The sequence below is a fragment of the Leptidea sinapis genome, chromosome 17 (assembly GCF_905404315.1).
Source record: "Leptidea sinapis chromosome 17, ilLepSina1.1, whole genome shotgun sequence".
NCBI classification, from domain to species: domain Eukaryota; kingdom Metazoa; phylum Arthropoda; class Insecta; order Lepidoptera; family Pieridae; genus Leptidea; species Leptidea sinapis.
In genome coordinates, this window is record NC_066281.1 from 14,403,155 (window position 1) to 14,429,422 (window position 26,268).

A 26,268-nucleotide genomic window follows, 5' to 3' on the forward strand; every position below is an offset into this window, starting at 1 on the left:
TAACAGTATTTCAACTTTTGTCGAAGGAAAGGTCTGTGTAAAATAAAATAGAACTACAAATACTACAAAATAATGTGCACTTATTATTTATTATATCGATTGATTAAATAGATTCTTTCACTAGCTTTCAGGTAAATTCAGCTGAAATCACCGTAACTATAAGGATTTTTTTGCTACACGTAAACTAATACGCATAGATACGCGCTCGCGCGCGCGTTTAAATACGCCCGGTAAACAAGCGACATTCAATGTTTAGAGAGCCCGGAATAGGAAAAGAGCGTTTGCATACGCTAGTATTTTCTAAGTCTAGACTCTTTTCAATGTTCTTCTGTTTTGGTTTGAGCTGATAGTCTCTTTGCCGCTGCTTTAAATGAATAAAAAAAGGAATTGACAAGTGACAACTTTGACAAATACCAAGCAAGATGTGATGACTTCTTGTCATCTGATGATCTGTCATTAAAAAAATACAAAATAAATATTTGTAGTTATCCTAATATGTACAATATATTGTTCTTTTTCTTGTTGTTTTACAGTTATCATTAAAACCAAGTAAAAACAGGCGTTAAAACTTTAATTTTTGTAACGGACTCACCTCAATTAACTGCCATTCCGACTGTGGAATGTGGATGCGGTTCAGTTCATCCGTAGTTCACAAAATGTATTTACCGATGAGGTAGGTAACATGTATTTATAACTTTACAGGAATTTGTATTATATTATGTTCGTATATCGTCAATTATGTGTACACTCGAGTGATCTTGAACTAGCTCAGGAAGAGAACATTTTGTTTAACGCAACGTTGCCAGTTACAGATAATAACTGCCGATGAGCGAGTGCGGGCGGCTGTATAGTTCTAGCATTAGTCCTTGGATCCGGAAGTGTGTTTACTTATTATGACGCGACCGGGCCCTCCTAGCGAAAACCTTCCCACTGTAAGTTATACATTCAATCGTATTAAACAAATATTGCTAAATTATAGCACCCTTAGCTTTTTTATACTGTGACATATTCTCCAGCTATCTATATACATCTACTATACATTACTACATACGTATATTAAATGTTTATTCCAATATGTTTATTCAAAAAAATATTCTTATTTATTTTAGAGCTTTTGTGAGGTAGATCTTGTAGTTTCTAGTCTGCATTCTGTGTTGAAAATCTAGGCAATTACCTATTTATTTATATTGTTGTTTCAATTATAATAAACATCATATTAATAAAGTGAAAGTGAAATAAATTCAGTATAAGAAAATTTCTTGTTTTTCTAATTAATATACATTACTTATTAGAGAAGTAGCTATAAATTATGAAACTATTCTTATCCATTACCTTTTATGGCAAATTTTATGAATTCTAGAGAATATTAAACAGTTTAAAAAAAATATTGAGTTTATAAAATAATACAAAAATTAAATTTTGGTAATGTACACATTGTTGTTGGTTTTTTTTTTTATTAAATTTCTAGGAGAATCTTCAGATAAGCCCAATGAATGATCATTACAAGTTCGATACTCATTGAATTATCATTTTTTTTGGTTCAATTTTCAAGTTCAAAATAAATTCTCTCTCTGGCCAGAAGCCAGATAATGAATGTGATCCTGGCTAGTTACCAGATTTAAACAAAATGTGACATTGGTTCTATAACAAGCATTTATTTAACCCATGTTTCAAATAAAATTTACTATACAATGAAGAAAATCAAAACTTATATGTGTAAGGGCATGTACTTAGGGTGAATTATAATGATTCAATTTATATAATCATCAAGATCTCTGCATTAAGCAACAAATGGTTGAAGTTATAGAAATGAAGAAGTCTTTTGCTTTATTCACTGCTGCAAGGCTTTGAGCTTTTAATTACTTTTAATACAAATATATTAATAATAAATCAGGTATATGCAAATTTAAACAAAATTGTTAAGTTGTATGTAGAGGTATTTAGTGAGTATTGCATAAAGGCATAAAAGGGATTTTGTTTCTCAAAATTGATTCCTTTAGAATTCTTTTTGATATCATTATTAATACACCAGATACTACAACCACTTCAGAAATGAATCACGCTCTGAGAGAGAAGAAGTGGTGCAAGAAACTCTCCCAGCACTCATATTTTGCGCTCTTTTTGATATAATATACAATATTGTACTGTCATTGCTATTGCTGTAAAATAATCATAATCTAGTCCCAGGCTGTCCGATCACTTAGATATTCAGCTGTGGATTAGTAGGATTTATGACAGAGCCATTTTTAACAAAACTTTTAAATTTATTTATAGATAATGCCTGAACAGTGGCTGGGACTTTATTATAAAAGTGCATAATATATAGATACACATTCTTATTACTTGGTTGAGGTCTTGTGGCAGGCTTAGTCAATAGGCATCATCACACACACATCTTAAATGTAATTGCTTGCTGGGGCGGTGTCATGGGGTTGGTTGTTCCTTTCCATAAAATATGCTTGAGGGTGGCGATGACTGGTGCATCTGTCATGCTTGTAAACAGGTGTTACTTATGGCGGCTTGATCCTGCCATTGGGAACTCTACTTCAAGTTGTTATTTTATATTTTTATACCTAATGGTTATATAATACCATTATTTATTTCGATGTACTTAATTATTAAATTTATTTACTTTTTTTTTAAACTTGTGTTCATCATTGAGTATTTGATTTTCGAGAATTTTTGTTGAATCACTTTACACAGATTGTTTGATTAAAATCATTTGTAAAATGATAGAGCTGTAAATGTTGACTTAAAAGAATGAGCTTCTACCTACTTCTTCTCAACAAAGTTCAACTTTTACCGTACTGGTGGTAAATGGTAAAATGTATATATTTATGAAATAAGGGTAATTTTTTTTGACCTAAATGAATAATGTGATATTGATTTGATTTCACATAAAGTAACAGCTGATCACCTATGAATAAGGATCACTGACTGCAGATTAAATCGCAATCGCCTTTTACAGTTGCGTTCTTTCCTTAGTGAGACTTCTCTTTTCGGGCTCTCCTGCTCATCAGGTGTAGTCCCGAAATTATACAGGGAGGCTTTAGTGCATCTGATGCCTAAGAAAGGTGTACACTCAGATCCATTCCACTACCTCCCCCATTGCCATTTTCTCCAAAGTTATGGAGTTTGTATCAATTGGCAGCTCTTGGGATACTTAGAGCAGAACAAGGGTTGAGTGGAAGGGTGAGGAAATATAATACACATATCAAAAAAGTCTAAGCAACATGTACTAATTTAAATTTGAGGATGGTTTTTCACTTTATAACATTGTGTTTTATTTTTAAAATAATATTTTTAGGGTCCTATGATGTAAAAATAACAGCTGTCGTCTTTATAATTTCTTTTAATAACAGAAATTAACAATATTAGAATATACTGCAGAAACTAAGGTACTAAACATTTTTTTAACAAAATGAACATTCTATATAAAATGAATTTATTGTGAAAGAATAAGATAATTTAATACAAAGTATTACCACCTCTGCTATTCAGAACTTGTCGGCAACTATTAATCATTGAATTAATGAGACTGTTTATGTTATCTTGCGGTATTCGCTCCCAATGGAATTGTAGCAAATCCTTCAGTTGTTGGGTTGTTGTCACTCCGTCCAAGTCCTTCAAAACACGTCTCTGGAGCATGTCCCATGTGTGCTCGATGGAGTTGAGGTCTAGCGATTGTGCAGGCCAGAGCAATACCCGGACGTTCTCCATTGCCAAGTATTGACTGGTTCGCCGCCTGTATGTGAACGCGCATTGTCATGCATTAACGTAAAATCGGAGCCAAAGGTTTGTGCAAATGGATGTACATGCGTTCATATTTCCATTTACAAAAACGAGCTCAGTTCACCTGTTCTTCATAATACCCGCCCATACCATAACTGTTGAGCCGCTGTATGGATGAACTTCCTGAATGCACCTGAGCCTTTCAGTATTTCTGGGCCGACGGTACACTCGCACCCTTCTTGTATCAGGCCTACTAAACCCGAATCGCGACTCATCGGAAAACATAATTTTATTCCATTGTTCCTGTGTCCATGTTCTGCGTTCTCTACACCATTCATTTCGACGAGCGCGATTCCTGTGACGTATCGGTGGCCACCTAATTGGGCGTCGAGCTCGTAGGCCGTACTCGTTTTCGCACAGTTTGGGGACTTACATGAACACCACTTGGATTTTGTAGCCTCAAACTTATCTCTCGAGGGGTTAACATCGGCTGGCGTCTTGCAGTTAGTTGTATGTACCGGTCTTGCCGAGTGGTTGTACTCCTTTTACGGCCTGAATGCTGTTCAGCGGGTTCCCTTGTATTATTGTAGCGCTGCCAAAGACGACAAATAACACTTCTATGAATGCTAAAATGCCGAGATACCTGAGATTGAATACTTCCCGCTTGCAACATCCCTACAGCTCTTTGCATTTCATTTGCCGTCAAATGACGTCGCTCCATGACGTAAAGAATAACTAACAATTCAATTTTGTCGCCAACTTTATTTAAATGGTCGGTAAAATTATAAAATCAAGACTAAACGTAGCAATAGAAACGAACTTAAATTCAACCATCCTTCCTTCCTATTTCCCTTTCATTTAATTTTATGAAAAAAACAAAACATAATCGATTTTTTTTTCCTCCAGCCAGTATGTCATTAATAACAAAAAAGTTTACATATCTATGCACTTTGAGTGAATAAAGACTTAGAAATTAATTAATATAAATGATATATTTGTAATATCATGCATGTTGCTTAGACTTTTTTGATGTGTGTAGACATAGTGTGTAGATATCATCAATTAACCAAATTTTTGACTGGCTCCCAGAAGATTTTTACTTGAATGACCTATTAACATGAAACAGCTATCAATTTATTAATAAAATATTATAAATAGAAACAGGGGCTGTGTAGACAGACAGGTTTTTTAACAACTAAAGCTCACCTACTAAATGGCCATCATCTCTCGTGTTCTTCAAAAAAAAAAACTACTTTTGTTATCTTATTTAAGTAGCTAATGCTAAATAAATAATCATGATTTTTTTTATTTTACCAATTGGATGCCCCTTTGCCGATTCCGGCTAGGCTATGGGTACCACAACGGTGCCTATTTCTGCCGTGAAGCACTAATGTTTAAACATTATTGTGTTTCAGTCTGAAGGGCGCCGTAGGTAGTGAAATTATTGGGCAAATGAGACTTAAAATCTTATGACCTTATTCAAGGTGACGAGCACAAATGTAGTGCCGCTCAGAATTTTTCGGTTTTTCATAAACCGGTTCTGCATTGTAATGGGCAGGATGTATCACCATCAGCTGAACATCCTCCTCGTCTCGTTCCTTATTTAAAAAAAAATATCCAGCCCCCTTCTAGAACAACTCCAAAAATCTGAAATAAGTTTATGTATTGTGTACATTATCGTTTTATGTCAAGGTGACAAAGCTTTTTCATTATTGTATTGAAGAGGGCTTATCACCATAAAGTGAGTCTCACATTGACAGCTTTATCAAGATAAAATCAAGGGCCAAACTTAAATAACCAATAAAGCCATAGATAATATAAGAGTTTTATCAGATTTAATTGGACAGTATTGTAATAATTGCTTATGTTGCTATCAGAGCATTAATTAATTTAACAATTATCATAATCTAGTCAGTGTGCAAAGATCTAGTCAGAGTAATTTTTTTTGGGAAGTGTGTTTGACTGTTTTTGGTTCTCAGCTGTTTCTTAATGGTTGTTAATTATATGTTGTTATTAGCAGCTTTCTACATCATTCTGCTGTCCATTACATAATAACACTTAAATAGAATCACTTCAAAACAATTTAATAAGTGTGTTTCTTTTTAGATGAGTTGAAGGCCCCATTTTACAATTTTTTTTCTTGTAACTATTGCATTCCATTAAAACAAAGTGTGTGTACTTATGTATGCACGTAAGAAGTTATAATTATTTTGTATAACGAAGCAAAAATGATTAAGATGATTTATTCCTCGTGCTATTCTATGTTTTACGAAAGAACAATTTTGTAAAATTCTTGCAAAAATGGCTTTGACAATTAATTATTAAATAAAGAATACGGCTGTATGGGCTTGAACCCTTTGCCTGTCCTAATAATCCATTAGGACAGGCCATTCCATTCCACTAATAAACCAAAAAAATAATAAAACGAATGTCGCAAATATCAGAATGTTACTTTTGTGTTACAGTGATGCGCGCGCATCTTAAAATTTCACTCTTATAATTTTTTCATAACGCGCCTAAAGAAGTATAATTTCAAAAATACTTAATTATGTTTGCAGGTGAAGTTGGTTGTGGTGGGAGATGGAGGAGTGGGCAAGAGTGCTATCACGATCCAGTTCTTCCAGAAGCTGTTTGTGACAGACTATGACCCCACCATTGAGGACTCATATCTCCAGCACACAGAGGTGGATGGACAATGGTGTATACTTGATGGTAACGGCCAAAAACTATATCATATTGTCAGACATTCATGAGTCATGAGAGTTATCCAAATATAAAATGGCCTCCTAACAAATTCATTCATTTAAGTTCCTGAATCCCCTAGCTGGGGCGGAGGGCATCCACAATGCATCTCGAATGCGGTTGGACCTGAGAAACTCTCTTAATTTCACTCCAGGTCCTTCCAATGTCTTTCGTTTAGTCAATGACAGTCCGCCGCCAGGTTTGCTTTGGACGGCCACATTTGCGTTTTCCTTGAGGGTTCCATTATACGGCTTGCCTCTGTATACGGTTGGGATCCCTCCGGAGTGGGTGGCGTAACCATATTTGAATAAATTATTCTTAGAATAATAATTATTCATGGCTTAACACATAATAATTGTACTCAACCTGAATATTTTTAGGTTATATATATGGTAATATTTCAGGACATGCTAATAATTTATTCAAAGCTAGTTCACTGTGCAGATAAGAAAGTGTTGACGTTGCAGTCCTGGACACGGCTGGGCAGGAGGAGTTTAGCGCGATGCGAGAGCAGTACATGCGCAAGGGGGACGGCTTCCTTCTGGTCTACTCCGTCACAGACAGGCAGAGCTTCGAGAACATTCGACACTTTCACACCCAGATACTAAGAGTTAAGGTGAGATGTAGTTTCAAAAGGGGACTCGCACTCTCGTTTGTTCTCTCCTTAAAAAACATAGTCCTAACATCAAAAAAATTCCATCTGTTGTTTTAGTAATGAAAGTGTATCAATGTAGGAATCCTGTTGGTGGCGCGAAGAGACGTAGCTTGAGGCCAGATAAGGGGCAGGGGTGTTCAAGTTTTCCCAGAGACTTATATTAATATAGAAAATGACCAAGAAAAAAATTGTAAAATAATATTTTGATACACTCTTACACAAATTAGCTTACCCCAAACTAGGCATAGCCTCTACTATGGGTACAAGACGACGATATGTCTTATACATTATACCTACTTACTAATACATACATAAATACAAATAAACATCCATGACTCAGAAACAAAAATTGATTGAGCACATTATTGAAATCTGTCAATGGTTTTCGTGGGATATTTTTTTTCAATTTTTTTCTTAAATCAACGGTAACTGGTAAACCAGCTTTTTTGGCATTTTATAAACAGCACCGTTATGCTAGTGTATGTGCGGTTACGGGGGACTAGTTACACAATTTTTTCTCCCTTAAATAATCATATATGGTCACAAATACTTATAAAGTATCGTTTTTACACTTTTACACAACGCACGACGCATTTTAAAAATATTTTATTGAGACTCAAACTGATCTGTCACAGACGATGACAATTCTCATAATGGCCGCCTATCGGCCTGTAGATAGTGGTGTAAGTGTATGCGTGGGGCTATGTATCTACACATTAATCGGCTTGTTTTGGTGCTACAATGCTATGCAAGGTGACACGGAGTCCTTGTTTTTTTGCTAGTCCGTGGTCCTAGTATGTTGGACAGTGTTATCCGTATGAGGCAAACATCGCACAATGCGTCTCGTCCTTTTGGTGGTTGCGACGGCGCGTGCATTATTTCCACATTTTCGCCCAGGTCATTTCGTCAATTGATTCGCGGTATTCTCATAACCATTAACGATTTAAGATTGAGCGCAATAGATTAATTGTAATAAAGTTTCTCTTAATTTATGAACCATACATAAGTCTGTAAGGCAGCCATCACACTATGCTTCGTCGTCCTTTGAGCCGGATCTGTAGTGAAGTAATAAAAGAGGCTTAGTTGTATGACATAAAAAATCGCTTTTTTTAATGAAAATAAGGGACGAGACGTTCAGCTGATGGTAATTGATACTCCCTGCCCATTACTATGCAGTGACGCTTAGGATTCTTGAAAAACCCAAAATTCTGAGCGGCACTACAATTGCGCTCGTCACCTTGAGACATAAGATGTTAAGTCTCATTTGCCCAGCTTCGGCGCCCTTCAGACCGAAACACTGTAATGTTTATACATTACTGCTTCACGGCAGAAATAGGCGCCGTTGCTAAAGGCACATAAATAAATCAAAATAGTATTTATCTTATATCTTTAAACGAGCAATTCTTGTATATTAAATATATATATATACATTTTTAATTTTTATCATCAATATAAAATGTACAAAGATTGTATTAATAATTTAACAGATCATGAATCTTGTATTCATATAGATTTCTCTGAAAACTTCACTTGCAAATACCATAAAGAAATACAGGCAATGCACTTTATAAAAGAGCAGATCACCCTTCATACGGGAGTAATTTATATCCAAGGAGAGAAGAAGCCTATTTCATTTTGTTCTATTTCCCCCGAAAATCAACATAACCCAGAGGCAATATGGGCCCATCTCGATCTCATCTTAAAATATATAAAGAATAACTATTCCAACATCTGTACCATTCACTTTTTTTCTGACGGCCCAACGACCCAATACAGACAAAAAAAGAACTTTTATTTATTCAGTGAAAAAGTCTATGAATACGGGTTTAGTTATGGCACGTGGTCTTTTTTTGAAGCTGCCCATGGGAAAGGTGCCGCTGATGGTATCGGAGGTGTCATAAAGCGAACCCTAGATTCCAAAATTGCACAAGGAAAAGATATTCCAAATGCTGAAGCCGCATTTGACGTTTTAAGATCAGAGGACACAAGCATCAAACTATTTTATATTTCACCTCTTAACATCAAACCTATAGATACAAAACTTAGTCCTTTGCCACAAACAATGAAAATTCATCAGCTTATAACAACAGAAAAACTAAAACTCAAACACAGAGATCTCAGCTGTTTCTGTGGATTTCCTAGAGGCAGCTGTGAATGTCACTCACCTGTGTTTCATAGCTTTGTCCCGATTATAAAGACAAACGAAAATTAATCAAATAAACGAAAAAATACTAATAAAGAAAAGGTAGTTAAAAGTTCACAAATTAACAAGAAAAAGAGTCGTAGGCGCACCAATTCATCAACCGACGAAGATGACAATGAAGACAGTATTGAGTATGCAGAAAGCGATGCAACGGCCATTTTTTCTGATGATTCAATGAGTCTAGATTTTGACGACGACAAAAACAATCCAAAAACTGAACTTGACGAAAGAACGGGTATACTGAAACCGAAAATAGATCCAAACAAGAAAGTGACTCTGTTATCACAAATAATTTTAAAGAAACCTGATTTTGAAACTAATACTAAAAAAGACTCAAAAAGGAAGATACTTTGCGAAAGTGAACAATTAATGCAAAAAAAATTTCGCGAAAGTACGGAATTTATAAGTGGGAAAGATGACGTGACAATTTTGTCGCAAATAAGAAAAAAACCAGAAAATATTTCAAGTTATGATTTAAGACAGAGTGATGTATTTGGAAAAGAATATACCTTATTTGAAATAAAAAATAAAGATCGTGACAAAAAGTCTGATGACAGGAAAATGCATGAGCAGAATCAAAAAATGAACAAGAACAAGGAAAATATAACCTTTACCCAAAACGCGAGTGTAGAGATTTTGATTGAAGTGGAAAAAGATAAAATTGAGATTGAATACACTTCAGAAGATGAAGGCAAGAAAATTCTAAATTATATTGGAGAAGAAGATATAAAAGATGCAGTTAAATTTAATAAAATGGACCAATCAATGGATTTAGATGAAAGAAATAAAACTGACAATTCAGAAGAAGAAAGTAATTTCAATGAATCGAATATTAATGAAAACGAAGGAATAAGCGTGATCGAGAACAAACAAGAGAATGCATTTAGTTTGACCATAAAAGATAGTATTATTGTTAGATATTTTCAAAAAAGAACGTGGAAATATTTTATAGGATTTGTTGAGAGTATAGAATTTAAGGAAGGAGAAAATTACTATAAAGTAAAATTTTTGAAAACCGTCAAGGATCCATTGCATTCCGTAAAGTTCGTAGTCCAAAGAAAATTAGATATTGATTTAGTGACCATTATTTCTATCGTGAAAAAGGTAAATTTAATTCAACGGGAAAAGTCCTCTAAAGAATATTACCTGAGTAATGATTCCGATGTTGTTTTTTTTAATTAAATAATTTATTATAATTATTGAAATTTGTTAACAGTTCCTAAGAAACAATTATTACTTTATTTTGTTACGTTGTGTAAGAATTTGATAAGGCAGCAAGGTTTATTTAATTTTTATTTACATTATAATATATTGTTATATTTTGTGAGAATTTGATAGGCGGCAAAGCAAATTTGTTTTTTTTTATTTAATTTTTATATAAGTACAAGAAGTTTGAAAACATTACTTTGTGTAAGAAAATAAATGACTGAATAAATGACTGATTAAAAGGTTGAGCCTTTTACATTTTAAAAAACAATCTGATGTATTTGATACCTAAATATTATAATTTAAACCCGAAGCCAAAACTAGCGCGTTATGAAATCAGCTTTACAATCAATGTGTATTAATTTCACGTTACTCCTACGTGCCCGTAACATAGAAGTATCTATGTTACTCTATGTTACAAAGTGGCAAAATCTACGGCCTTACCCATATATAATAATATATATGCTGAATCTCGGAAACGGCTCCAACGATTTTAATGAAATGTAGTATACAGGTAGTTTCGGGGGCGAGAAATCGATCTAGCTTCGATCTAGTTTCAAATTTAAAAAATGTAGTTTTATCCGTGTTTTAATGAGAAACTGCTACAGTAACATTAGAATACAAAGGTAAAATTTTGCCACTATATACAAGACTATAATCTCTCAGATGGGACATTGGGTGATCTGGAAAGCAGAATACCACGGTTCGAATCCAATGTCGTATTAGTTTTTTTTTGTTTCAGTTTTTTACCTTCTTAAAAATCTGGGCAAGGCTTGGTCCAGGTACTATAAAGTGTGAATGTAACAGGATCGCGAGACGTATCCCATGCTGATCGCAGCCAATAAGGTGGACCTGGTGCACTCTCGCGCCGTGAGCGAGGACGAGGGACGGGATCGTGCCCGGCTCCTGGCGGCGCCCTACATCGAGACTAGCGCTAAGGAGCCGCCCTACAACATCGACGCGGCCTTCCACGAGGTACGTACTCCGCTCTGAGGCAGCCACGGTACACCTGGAACACGCACTGTGAGTAGAGCAACAAGTCCAAGCGGGGACCATTGGTATAAGCACAAAAATTTATTTAATAATTTGAAATTCAAATATTTTATTCAAAATGAGATCATTCATTGAAAGTCAAAAACTACCACCATTCCAAAAGGTACGCCTCAGACCTGAGAAGAACGGGCCCAACAAACTCAGCGGGCTTCTTTTTTTTTACAAAAATATGGTTACAATGTAAAATCGTACAATAAAATGTATTATTTTATAGCCCGAGGGCGGTCGCTCCATTCCCAATCTGTGGTATCATTAAGAAGGTCATTTATGTTATACTAAGCTTTACCACACAAACTTTTATTAACAATTCTTTTGAATAATTGTAACTCGACTTAGCCGAGTAGTAGGCATTATAAGTATATGTCTTTTCCTGGTGTTAACATTATGGCTATGACAGTTTCTAGAAAATTCATTTATGTGCCTATAAACATACCTTACATTATCAAGAATATATCGAGAAGGTTGCTTCTCGATATATTCTTGATAATGTAAGGACTTGACGATTGACTGTTGAGTCAAGATGTTAATTTCTTTAAATTTTGCTCTCAATGATTCTTTAGGACCTATTTTATTTTATTTTATTTTATTTTATTCGGGAAACAAACATTACAACTTAATACACTTAAAAAATAAAACTTAAAATATAAATCACTGACCAATAAAAGATTCCACAATTAAATAGTACATAGAAAAATGCGAGCAAATTAATTACAATTTTAAAGTACCTATTTGTAATGAAAAAAATAAATATTAATTAAATATATTGAATTGAAAGTAACAAAATATTTATAGATAATTATAGATGATTTTGGTAATAATATTAATAATAGCATACATTTTTAAGTTGATATAGAGATGCAATATTATTTAATACTAATGAGAATAAATTAAAACTAAGACATTTTCTTAATTTGTTCAATCAACTTCTGTATCGACCCTGAAAAGTAATCAATTGAACAGAATTCTTTGTTGTATACTAAACAAGAACGATGAATGAAGGCATTTTGTGCATAGTTAGTGCGTGTAGTATGTAAATTAAATAAAGATTTAATTCGCGAAGATTGTCTTGGACATCGGAAGTTAAGGCAATTAAGAAGAAGTGGAGAGTTAATCATATTATGAAGTAATTTTAGCAGAAATGTTTGATCCTTTACCGTACGACGTTTTGGCAGAGAGATTAAGTTAGGAACACATTGATCGATAGCGGAACACCTAAATTTTAAATGCTTTAAGAATTTCGTTAGAATTTTCTCTATTTCTTGAATATGGACTTTGTAATGAGGATACCAAATTACCGAGCCGAATTCAAGTAAAGAACGAACAAATGCATTAAATAGAAGAATCAGGGTGGTAATATGTTTAAAATCTTTACTGACTCGAAGAACAAACCCAAGCATGCGATAGGCTTTTGCAGTCACACATCTATAGTGATGTATAAAGGTTAACGAAGAGTCAAGGTGAACTCCCAAATCTCTCACCAATGAAACCCGTTCAATAAGATTTTCATTTAAAGTGTACTTGAATTTAATAGATTTTTTTTTGCGAGAAAAAGATATTACGTTACATTTTTTAATATTAAGTTGTAAGAGATTATCATTGCAATATTTACACAATTCATTCAAATCATCCTGTAATAAGCTACAATCAGAAGGTTTACTTATTGTTTTATATATCTTCATATCATAAGCAATATGTTATAAATAGCGCGAATAGCCCTCTTGTCGAGCTCTGCACAGGCTATTTCAATGGTACGTTCAACAAAGAGGCCTACAATATCTTCTCGTTCTTTGAATTTAAATAATTTACTTACAAGTATAAGAGAGCCGCCACGCAACAAGTTATCTTGTTAAGTGCGAATTATTACTTCAAGTAAATAACATACTCCGCGCCACAATAGGAACACTGTTTACAAAAACAAAATTATACCAATGTCATAAAAGTAATTTAGTAAAAACTGTCTTTAAGGTTTAGTTCCGACTGGAATGAATATAGGCCCTGTTGCTTCGTGTACGACTTCTTTGTCATAATCAATGTGTGGCAGGCTTATTCGTTCTTTGAATATTCTAAAATTAATTCTTGTTGTTTATTATGGCGGTGGATTCAGCAGTTCTTAAAGATATTTTAGAGCGTCCGCACGTGAACACACATAAGGTCACATGTTTACTTTGTGGCCCTGTTTCTCTGCCATTTTTCATACTGTTGGTAATATTTCTAGTAGGTCATAATCGATGGATCCCCTTCACATTTATTTGGCATGTACTAGTGATTATTACGCCGCTGCGCTGTCATATATTTATTAATTAAATTGCATTTATTTTCTCAAAATTGATTTCTTAAGAATTATTTTTTAATGTCATTTCTAACACTACCACCGCTTCGGATACATATGGCACTCTGAGAGAGAAGAAGCGGCGCAAGAAACTCCCCCAGCATTCCTTTTTGTGCTCTTTTTAATAAAATATACAATATTTTACTGTCATTGTTATTGCTATAAAATAATCATAATCTAGTCCAACGCTGCCCGATCACTTAGATATTCAGCTGTGGAGTTTAACAAAACATATACATTAATTTATACGTAATGCCTGAACAGTGACTGGGACTTTATTATAAAAGTGTATAAATTTACCATTAAAGCTATTATGTATCATATTACAAACTATCATATTCTTAAATATTAAAAAAAGGGATTTGTTGATGTTTACCAGTGGGAGGCACCTTTGCACAGGATGCCGGCTAGATTATGGGTACCGCAACGGCGTTTATTTCTGCCGTGAATCGAAACACAGTAATGCTTACACATTACTGTGTTTCGACCTGAAGGGCGCCGTAGCTAGTGAAATTACTGGGCAAATGAGACTTAACATCTTATGTCTCAAGATGACGAGCGCAGTCGTAGTGCCGCTCAGATTTTTTGGGTTTTTCAAGAATCCTGAGTGGGCAGGACGTATCAATGCCCATCAGCTGCTCGTCTGATCCCTTGTTGTCATAAAAGAAAGGCAGATATTATTTATTCTGCACGGACGCACTCCAAGAAAGGGATGATTTTAGTACGATTATAAAAGTGTATACATTTACAAACTATCATATTCTTAAATTTTAAAACAAAGGGATTTTATGTGGACGAACTCCTGATGAGTGGTTGTTGATGAACATTTCAGTTGGTGCGCATCATCCGCAATCATCCGCAGCAGCGGGAAAAGCAGCGCCGTCGCAGGAAACTGTTCTCCAGGTGCTGCATCGTCTAGCTGACTACTGACACGTGCTTACTGCGGGCGCGAGTGCGTACGTGCGGGCGCATCGATGACGTTGATATAAAATATAATAATATAGCTCAGTATTTATATACATGTTATATGCACAAAGAAACGATTTAAGTTTTGGAAAGCGAAATGTCGCACACTTCATGTAGCACAACTTACAATGGTCATCAGTTCCTGTAACTCGCTTAGTGTGGATATTAATATATAACGTGCCTATTTTTAACTAACACTAAACTATTGTATAATTGTAATGAAAGTTATACTTCTTTAGGCGCGTTATGAGAAAATGATGAGAGTGAAATTTTAAGATGCGCGCGCATCACTGTAACACAAAAGTAACAGGTTGAAGTTAGTCTCAAAATTTTCTGATGTTTGCGTCATTCGTTATTTTTTTTGGTTTCTTCGTCCATTATTAGGACAGGCAAAGGGTTCAATCCTATACAGCCGTATTCATTATATAATAATTAACTGTCATAGCCATCTTTGCAAGATTTTTACGAAATTGTTCTTTATAACAACGTAGAATAGCATGAGGAATAAGTCATTTTAATGGTTTTTGCTTCGTTAGGCCAAAGAAGTATAACTTCTTGCGTGCGTACATAAGTACACACATACTTTTTTTTTATCACGGGGAGTGCTCAGAGAAGCTGTTCGGGTTGATAGTTGATTTCCACTACCGGTCTGATGTCCGTCGTCTTGACGTGATCGTCAAAACGCAAAATTTCGCCCGCATCATGTTGAAGTCTGGCATGTCATAACCATGTATTTTGCGAGGAACTTCTTGCCTCGCACAGCTACTTTATGGAATCAATTACCGGCTGCAGTTGTCCTTCAAAATGAGAGCATACTCCCATCTTGAAGGCCGGCAACGCATCTCTTGACCTCTGTTGTTGCTGATGTCCATGGGCGGTTGCCTCACCACTCCCCATCCCGTGAGCGAGCCTCTTGCCTGTTTGCCTCATCTTAAATAAAAAAAAATACGGGTTGCACTCCTAGAGTGCTGACAGAGTGAAAACTTATTTTGGCGCGTTAGACATTTTTTTAGACTTGGATTATTGGGTTATGAATTGCATTTTATTTATGAATTGTATTTAATTAATTATTAGAAACTTTAAAATACATTTAATATTCTCTTATGAATCATCGTTAACAATTTCGACAACTCTTGTATCATCATCATTATCATTAACATTATTACAATCTAAAATAGAAACTATAGGTTCATGGTAACTAAAATAGGATTTTTTTTATTCGAATAAAATATATTTATATTTAATAATAATATATCTACATTTTATTTATCTAAACTTGTTCGTGATCCGCTATATGTACATGTTTATATGCACATACCATAGCTGCGTCTCGTAACGGTGTCGCGAGTCCAGAGATTTTATCTCATCTAAAAATATGCGTACCGCGCTGAAATATGTTTTCACTTCAAAAATATTTAGGACTTAATTTATTTAATAGATACTGGTGATGAGGTACATTATGTACCAAGAGGTTTCGAAACAATAATATTATGATATAATGATTGTTGACAATACGAGTAGACCCCTAATATATTATAATTGTACCCTAATATAGTAGATTCAATAAGAAAAAATTTTTTTTTTGAAATTCATAAGTGTCATTTCCGTGACCTGACCATGACTAAAGTGATTTTGATTTGATTTGATTGAATCTAGACTCAGATGCAACTTTATATTACAATATTGTTTAATACGCTTTGTACTTGATATTGGTCGCTGCTGCTGTTTATGTCAAAATTAAGTCACACTTATTGACATTGTGCCTAGCTCAAGAAAAAGTGCAAAAAAAATACATCCGCATTGTGATAGATGTTAGAAATAGTATTTATAAAAATAATTTATTGGATTAGGCGTTATTTTACGGAAATCCATAATTGGACGTAATTCCAGAAAAACGTTCCAAACCACAATCATGTTATGAGTCATGAGTTAAGAACACAAAACTGGTCATGTGACTCATATTAACGGACTGACAAAAAATGGCAGCCTTACTGTCACTCTTTAAATGATATCATGACATAGTAGCCCAACCCACATGAATGGAATATATTAATATTTATTATGCTTTAAACATGAATTTCTTAAAATGTTATGTTTGTGGCTTGGAACGATTTTCAGGAACTACTTACGTCCAATTATCTAAATCTTTTGAGTTTTCTCGAGTGTAAATTCCGCCAATATTCGGCTTCAAACAATTCGACACGTGTTTCGCCTCTACACGAGGCATCCTCAGGAGATGTTAACTCGCCAAATAGGCATGAGACTGAGTCTCAACTCAAAATGTTTACTATTTATTAAGGCGGTTTTCCTATCTCGCGGAAATCCATCCGCATCCTATTATTTTATACATGTGTTTCCTATCACGTGTGGAACGTGGATCAGGAGCGCTCGGAGTAAACGCATGGGTACTAGCGCCGAACGCGGATGGAAATCCGCGTGACAGGAAAACCGCCCTAAGTAATAGAGATCAAATATTATGATGAAACAGTATTATTTATATGTTATTAAGAGTGATTGTGTAGGTGTGTTAAGGTGCAATGTGTTATACCAAAGCATTTATTGTAGGTTAAGTTATTGTAACCCTGATCTGAAAAGGTGGCTGTTGATTGTAAATCGTTCGTTATTGTGACATTAGACAGGGCAGGTGGCTAGGGGGCCATGATTACAGATGTTTTATATATTTGGATATGTTAACACCAAACTAAATAATACAACCGCCTGGAAAATGTAGCTCAATATAGATATTGATACGTCGTGGACATAGGAAGTGCGTTGGTTTTCTACCAAGGTAGGCACTGTAGATCCAACTAGTCGTGGTTGAGCCTGGACATTGCTTACCGCAAGTATTAAGAAAAATTTATGAGTGGGGTTAATAGAAGTTTGGTTATAAAATAACCGAACCGAACCAAATTAAACTAAATTAAGTTTAACACAATATTTATTTAGGTTCATAACGAGGTAGACACTGCATAATTGCCTATATAACATGTGGTACTCAAGCCAGCGCTTCCAGAGAAGGCTCTGGTGCTTTTTACCCAACGTGTGTATCGCTAAGCTGACCGTCCTCTGACTGTTTGTCAATCCTGCCATGCTTGTTTCAATTCTCTTGTTGTGACTCTTGGAGTCGAACAACCATGCCAGACTTAACAAACGATGCACCAGAGGATGGTCAGCTTATCTTTAGAACTGCTGGGTTAAATCCCAGAATTGAGGGTAATCAAAAATAATTAAGCAAAATAAGTGATATGAGGCATCCTTAATTATAATATATTTTTTAATTTAATTAAATATTTGGAAATATTATCTTGTGCTAACCGGTATAGCTGGTGGCTAACTTACGACCGATCAATCAATATTATATTATAATTGTTATTGCATACCTAATGTTAAAATTGACCGTTTAGTAGTTGTCAACAATGTCCATCCAATTTGTGTGTTAATAGTATCAGAGAGTTACGGGTGAGTGTCGGGAGGTCTATTACTAAAATCCAAAGCCGAAGTTTCGGTCTGAAACGAAAGAACAACAAATTCAAATTCAATTCAGATTCAAATTCAAATATTTTTATTCAAAATAGGATTTAAAATCACTTATTGAACGTCAAAAACTACCACCCATTCGAAAGAGACTGCCTCAGACCTGAGAAGAATGGGCGCAAGAAACTCAGCGGGCTTTTTTTTATATAAAATATGGATTACAATGTGATAACGTACAATAAACATTTATTATTAAAGAGCCTGAGGGTGTTCACTTTATTCCCAGTCCGTGGTGTCATTAAGAAAATCGTTTATGCTATAATAACCTTTCCCACACAAACGTTTTTTAACAAATCTTTTAAATTTCATAACATATTTGTGTTGTACATTTTCTGGGATCATATTGTAGAAGCATATACATCGCCCATCAAAAGGCTTACTAACTCAACCCAACCGAGTAGTAGGCATAACAAGTTTATGTTTGTTCCTCGTGTTAACATTATGAATGTCACAGTTTCTAGAGAATTCCTCAATGTTCTTATGAACATACAGAACATTATCAAAAATATATTGAGGAGCAACAGTCAAAATGTTTATTTCTTTAAATTTTTCTATTAATGATTCTCTAGGACCTAGGTTACAAATCGCGCGAATAGCCCTCTTTTGCAGCACAAAGATGGTATTAATATCGGCCGCACTGCCCCATAACAAAATACCATAGGACATAATACTATGAAAATAACTAAAGTATACTAATCTCGCCGTATCTATGTCAGTTAACCGTCTAATTTTCTTAACTGCATATGCTGCAGAACTAAGCCTATTCGCCAATCCTTCAATATGGGGGCCCCACTGCAATTTGGAATCAAGAGTAATGCCAAGAAATACAGCAGATTCCACTGGTTTTACCACCTCTCCATTTAATAAAATATTCGCATCTACATTTTTGACATTTGGCGCGGTGAATTTAATATATTTGGTTTTATGACTATTTAACAATAAGTTATTGGCGCTAAACCAGTACACGATGTCAGATAGAGCATTGTTTACTTCGTCATATAAAACTTGGTTTCGTTTCACTTTGAATATAAGTGAAGTGTCATCCGCAAACAATGCTACCTTGTGTTATTTTTCCACAAGGTTTGGTAGATCATTTATATAAGTTAGTAAGAGGAAGGGAGAGGAGTGCCAGGAGATCTCCTGCCATTCACCTCGACCCACTGAATCCTATTATTTAAATATGAGATCAGAAGATCGAGTGCAGATCCTCTTATACCATAGTGACATAGCTTCCTGACCAGCGTTGAATGTTGAACACAATCAAAAGCCTTAGATAAATCACAGAAGATTCCAAGTGCATTCTGTGATTCCTCCCAGGCCTCAAAAATATTTCTGATGAGTTCAACACCTGCATCCGTAGTCGAGCGTCCCCTAGTAAAGCCAAATTTTTTTATATGAAGTAACTTATAAGTGTTAAAGTGAGTAAGCATTTGGCTTAAAATAATTTTTTCAAAAATTTTACTTAGGGTCGGTAACACTGAAACAGGGCGATAGTTATTCGAGTCAGAAATGAGTCCCGATTTAAATATTGGTGTAATTTTACTATACTTCAGAAGGTCAGGAAACACGCCATGTTCAATACAGCTTTTAAAAACTAGTGCTAGATATGGTGCTATGACGTCAATAACAGAACTTATTATTTTTACAGATATGCCCCATATATCATTCGGATACTTTTTGCAAAGTAATATATTTAGAAATCAATGAAAATTCATCAAAAACCTCTGTATCCTTATTGCAGTCAATATATTCCTTTTCAATTAATATGTCGAGACATTTTTGAACGTTTTCCCATTCAGGGACTTTTTTTAAATCTGCCCAATAAAATATCTCCATTTCTTTGGTAAGAAAGCAAGTCCACTGCTCCAAATATTCACAGCTTGTTTTATAAAATTCTGTAGCTGTCCTTTTCACAAATTCTTCATCTATTAGATCAGTACCATTTTTTTTTCAATATCACCATGAATTGGCGGACCGTAAATGGAATAAATTGATTGGTCTGTTTCTGAGTCAAATTGTCTTTTAGTTAATTGACTTCTTTTGCCGCTTCAATTGCCGATACAGTCTGACCTTCAAGTTTTAATACAGCTTGATGAAAACTTGCTGACTGAGCATGTTAAAAATAAAGCCACAATTCGGCTGTGGGATCTTCAAAAAAGTTTTTTAGCATCAGGGGACATTTTTCAATACTTAAAAAGTAGTTTTTTAATGGCTGATACATTTTTAAAACCCTTTCCAAGGCAGGCATAAGAGCAAGCCACCTGGTTTTGCTATAGCCGAGCATTTGTTGATATTCCATTCCAGTTTCGGTGCAAAACTCCTTTAGAGCTTCAACTCGAATCGTGTAAATATAAAAAAATGAATATATTTTCACAATAATACTTTCATAATCTAAAGGTAGCCCGTCTGCAGCAGATTTTATTGCATTGTGAATTACATGGGCGCCACATCCAATGCCTATTAATGGCTGTTTTAAAAATGATTGCAATTTCGTTAACACATTGTTAGTTCCTCGTCTAGCCGGCCCGCAAAATTGACGTTGGCATTGTCCCCACAAAATGCCACAACTTTTGCTGTCAAATTATTATCGGTTAACACTTGGTTTAAATAATTGACAATGATATCAGAAGTCTCACCTGGTTGGTCTTGGAGATCTAAAATTTTGACTTGCACACCTACGTAAGGTTGAAAAAATCGCACTACAATTGGGTATATTCTCTTGTTACCGTGGTTTGAAGCGTCGTTTAGTATTGTAATACAGTTGGACTTATCAAGATCGTTTTTTAATTCTATCATCGCTGCAGGCGCCAAAACATTTACAATAATAGCTTCTGATTTCGTACGCGCGCATGTAAATTTGGGATCAAAACATGATTGAATCAATTTCGATGCACAGTCATTAGAGCGAAAACTGTGGTTTTCTTGTATCGTGTGATAAGCCCAGACGCCTTCTGCCGCGGCGGTATCCAAATCCTCTGAAGTTGATGCATCCGTTTTCAAAACTTTAACATCGAAGAACTCGAAGCGGCGGCACGATCGGCATTTTTATGTTTTTCAGAAAAATGCTGTTCAATATCACCGGCACCACTGTGGGAAACACTAAATTCTGTACGACACTTTTCGCATCTGACATCTGACGGAGTATTTATTTGCTTGATAAACGGATATTTTGCTTGTAAGCTAATATTGAACGAACACTTGCGTTTCGGCATTTTAACTTATGCTTGAATCCAAAACAAAAGATCTCTACACGGCATCTACTAACTCGTGTCTCATGTAGACTACAACTATTAACAGTAACAACAAACTAATAACAACAAATAACGAGAAGTCGTAGATATGCGAGAATAAAATCTGCCAAACACATGTCAACAAAGTGCGCGCGAATCGCGCGATGACGTCTTGGCCAATCACGTCTTCTTAGGTCGCGTTGACGCGCGGTTTCGCTCTCTCACACCGCTCGCTCACGTCCGGCAAGTGCGGCGGCCGTCCGCTGGCTCGACTAACTACTCAGGTTTTCGCGCGATTTCCAAAAACGGGACAATTTTGTGTCCCAGAGTTCATTACAGGGACACTGGGACTCGTAATTATAAAAAGGGACAGTCCCGTTCAAAACGGGACACCTGGTCACGTTAATCATAATATATATATATGACGGATACAAAGCTGATAATATATGTCGGAGAATTAGAATATAAAAGTAATATGGCCTTTATGATTATATTCTACTCTGTGTATTGGGCTGAACTGATGGCGAACGTCATCTTTCAAAGTGTGTTTGAAGTTGTCACTGTGTACGTCACCGTCGGTGACGTGATTGAAGTCATTATTGTCCATCAGTAGAGCGCTCATTGAGTAGTCGCAGTCGTCTTCAAGCTAGCGCCCGCGCCGGTTGTGCGCACTGATCGACTTAAAACAACATGGAGGATACCAACACGGAGACGCCCGATTTTAAATCCAAATAAATCTCCGAGATATATATATATATATATATAACTTCAAACATTTGTGTGATATGTGATAATATCAGGTACTAGATTCATATAACCTTTATAAATTTTCGTTTAAAGATGTTGTCGTTGTTGCCAGATATTTTTCAATGTCTATCCGAGTTCATATTTTCAGTCGGTTTTATATTTTCTTCATATATGTGTAGCGGTGAAATTTGTCGCTACGAAGTCTTAAAATATACATAACTAGCAGATACCCGCGACTTCGTCCGCGTATAGTCATGTGGACTAAGCACGTAGTACTTATAAAAATCTTTATTTCTTAAAACTTTATTAACTTTATAGTCAATGAAGATATTGCCATTTTTTTTATAGATAAAGAATAAAACTTACAACACTTACTAATCAAAATATATCCAATAGATTTTCCATGATGCGCGCACAAAGGAAAACCTCTGTTAACTAACCTATGTTAACAACTATAGTCAATCTACCAACTTAGCTTAAAATTAAAATTATTTTTTACCTCCTGAGAAAGTTGGAAAGATATTAAATTTCTAACTAGTTATTCATTTTAAACTATTCTTTCAATTGGACGTAGTTAAGCAGAAAGGACAAACCACACAAAGGCACTTTTGAGATATAGGCGTTTGAAGTTTCAGCTGTAAATAATCTTATTTAAACAAGTTTTTTTTTGTTTTTTTTTTGGCATATGTAACTGAAAGACTATATTTTTATGTCCATCAAATTATATTTATATATTTTGCAATAGATTTCAAGATATTAAGTAAATTGTGGGATGGGTCTTTACTATTTAACTTCAGTTTGTAAAGACAGGTATTTCTTTTTAATTTCGCAGAAACGACTCATAACTACCCATAGACTAGAAAAAAAGTTTGAAAAAGAGAATAAATGAATGAAACTAATAAAACGTTACATATTTATTGTCCTTAAGCGTAATACTAGCAAAATCACATAAAAACACCACTATAAAAATTAAAATAAAAGAAATAAAGGGATCAAAATGAGCTCAAAATCAACTTGTCTCATCCTCTTCATCCAAGTCAAAATCAATAGTTCCTCGTTGAAATTGCAGTTTCCCTTAAGGTTGTTATAAAATGCATGACAGTCTTCAGGTATTAAGCCAAACATAGATCTGAGATCATCAAGCTTTGCTTGAGCAATGGGTTTTCCCTGGGGCCAAAGATCTTCAAAATCTTGTTCTGAAAATTGATTTAAAGCACCTTTATTTCGTTTCGACACATCCAGCTTTTGTATATCTCCACTCTCTGAAATCATAGTTATTAAGTATTTATCTTCTTTTTTCAATAAAGTTTGTTTAGTTTTAAGCCAGTTAACTTTACTTTTATTTGTACATATTTTGCGGTTAACTATGTTTTTCTCTACCTTTGTTTGTACTTAAAAAATCTATTGTTTTCATTCTAGTAACGTGAAAGGGGTATTTCTTTTTAGAGATTTTCATAAAATTTATGTACTTTTCCGTGGTGTAAATCCGCTGGTGATGCTTAAGCTCACATTCAATTTTACTAAAATCAGTGTCATTTGGCAGAAAGGACTGACCACTTTCTAAATATTTAAAAGATAGGTTATCTAAAGATTTGAGAGTCGGGTGACTGTTAAGTACAGTTTTTAGCATTAGGACTATTTTAATGTTTCTGTTTTGTCCTCCGCATGAATCGCTCCAAAGGACTAGATTCTCTACGCCATCCCTCATACCGTTTTTCATGAAATGAACAAAGCATGAGCCAATTTCTTGGGCTCTTCTTCTGGCTTCCCCTTCAACCCAGACATTGCATCGTCCTTGATCGTTAGAGCCAACGTGGATCCCAGCGTTATAAACCCATAACTGACGTTTATAAAATACTATGTTTGTAGGTATACGGGTTAAAGGTAGAGTTTTTTCGAGAGCGTAGGTAACACATTCAAAATAAGGATCTGTTTTAGCACGCGCCCAGTCTTGAGTCATTTGATTGCGAAGGTCTTCTGCTGTCATTTGATGAATATCTCTTTGCTGGATCAATAATTCTTTTTCTTTTGGTACACAACACTTTTTGCACACAACACTTGCAGGTATCCTTCTTCGAAGACTTGCAGCGGAGATTGAAACACGTATAAAATATGCGCTTCAATGTACTATACTATACTACTTTCTTCTATATTGTCTAGGTTTCTTCTTACCTGTTTTGGTTGACGAATATGTATATGTGCTAGCCTTTTTTGACTCTTTCACATTATTTAGAATGTATAACAGCTGAGTTTCATAAGACCCCAATGTTACAAACTTATAAAACTCTTGTTTACGTGTTTCTAATGGAACAATTAAGAAACAGCGTTGCTTGCAGTTGCACGAATAATCATGGAATTTTTTCGGTGTTACCAGTTTATCTTTAATGTGATATGGGAAATTCCTATATTTCCCATCCTTCTTCTCAGAGAGACGATATTCTGGATGTTTTCTTTTTCGTCCACATTTGGAGCGGCCCATAGTTTGCATTACATCATTGTATGTAGTAGTGGGATTAACAGCTTCAGGTTCAGAATGAACTGCTTCAGCTGCAAAACTATCATACATTAAAATTGGCTCATCAACCGTTGCGTCGTTGCAAATGGCCTTTGTACCAATGGCTTTCACTGTGTCGTGTTTGTGAGGTTCTGTGAGTCCTTGTTTGGTTACCATATACCATAGAAATATGCGTTGTAATTAGACCACTTCGTATAGTTTCATCATCCGAACTGTCACTCTCAGGAACTCGAAAGCTCTTCCTTTTTTTTTGTTTAACAGGTGAATCCGAAACATCACTTCCCTCTCCACTGTCAGGAATATAATCACAATCTGTATCGCCTTTAAAGTCTTCATCTTGTTTAAGGTCATCGTAATTAACACTATTACTGCGACGTCTTTGAGATTGATCATCATGTCAGTAGCTGGAAAAAATGTACCATATCACGCGTTAACATATTATGGTGTACTTAAAATATGAGCTCGATTCAAATACGTAACAATTAGGTATTTTATAACCTGGTGGTGGAACTATGTCATCCTTTGTATTCCGCGGCATCGCCGCCGAAATCTCTTCCAATTCGCGCCCTGTTCATTATAATAGGTTAACTGCATCAGATCGTTTCGAACCCGTGTAAGGTTAATAATATAATAATAATAAATCATTTATTTCAGGAATTTCATCCATAGAATTACAAACAATTAATGACTTAAATTACATTAAATAATTGAATTTACATTATAGTTAAGATTATAGTTATGATTACGACAAAATAATGATATAGTATCTTCCTCGTCGTCATTTAGTTTAACAAATTTTACGAAAAATCAAAATTGATTCCGAGATTAGAAATGAGCCAAAAAACTTTACTTACCTTGAGAAAACTCAGTGTTTTCGTAAACCTCGTGTGCCAAGGCATTAAAAATTCTATCAATTGGTCTCATCTTATATTCACTTGTTTTTATACTCTAAATAAAACAAAACACGCGTGGCACCAATCAGCTGGTGTGAGAGAAAATGGCAGAAATGTCAGTTTTTACAAGTAATTTGCCCGCAAATGTTGCCATTATAAACAACTGAAAATTAATATTATAGGTAATTATTATAATATTTATAATTTATTTTTATATCCGTTTATTTCCGATAAACTATTTTCAAACTCCTAACAATCCATAATTCACAGAAAGGAGATAGATAGCTCAGTCGTTCTAACCCGAGATATAGCTCGAATGTTTAAGGTCATTTGAGTTACATTATAAGTATTTATATTAGGCATTAAATCTATTCCATACAAATGACTCAGCCTGTCTGAGTCCATTTAGGTTAACTGATAACATAAACTCTTAGACTAAAACTGTTTCTTTAAAACATGCCAA

At 34.9% G+C, this 26,268-nt stretch overlaps 1 protein-coding gene across 1 annotated transcript; it reads left to right on the forward strand.

Moving 5' to 3' along the window:
• Positions 1-474: 474 nt before the first annotated feature.
• Positions 475-16,307, forward strand: LOC126969010 (ras-related protein M-Ras-like). Its single transcript, XM_050814276.1, has 6 exons — positions 475-673; positions 813-932; positions 6,291-6,444; positions 6,942-7,090; positions 11,346-11,513; positions 14,753-16,307. The coding sequence occupies exons 2-6, from the start codon at positions 894-896 to the stop codon at positions 14,837-14,839; spliced, it is 597 nt and encodes a 198-aa protein (XP_050670233.1). The 5' UTR covers positions 475-673; positions 813-893; the 3' UTR covers positions 14,840-16,307.
• The last annotated feature ends 9,961 nt before the right edge of the window (positions 16,308-26,268 follow it).

Bases quoted from the DNA above. Each gene is read 5' to 3' on its own strand.
- LOC126969010 (XM_050814276.1), top strand. From the start codon at position 894: ATGACGCGACCGGGCCCTCCTAGCGAAAACCTTCCCACT. The intron at 933-6,290 runs GTAAGTTATACA...TTATGTTTGCAG, and splicing joins CTAGCGAAAACCTTCCCACT to GTGAAGTTGGTTGTGGTGGG. The intron at 11,514-14,752 runs GTACGTACTCCG...TGAACATTTCAG, and splicing joins TCGACGCGGCCTTCCACGAG to TTGGTGCGCATCATCCGCAA.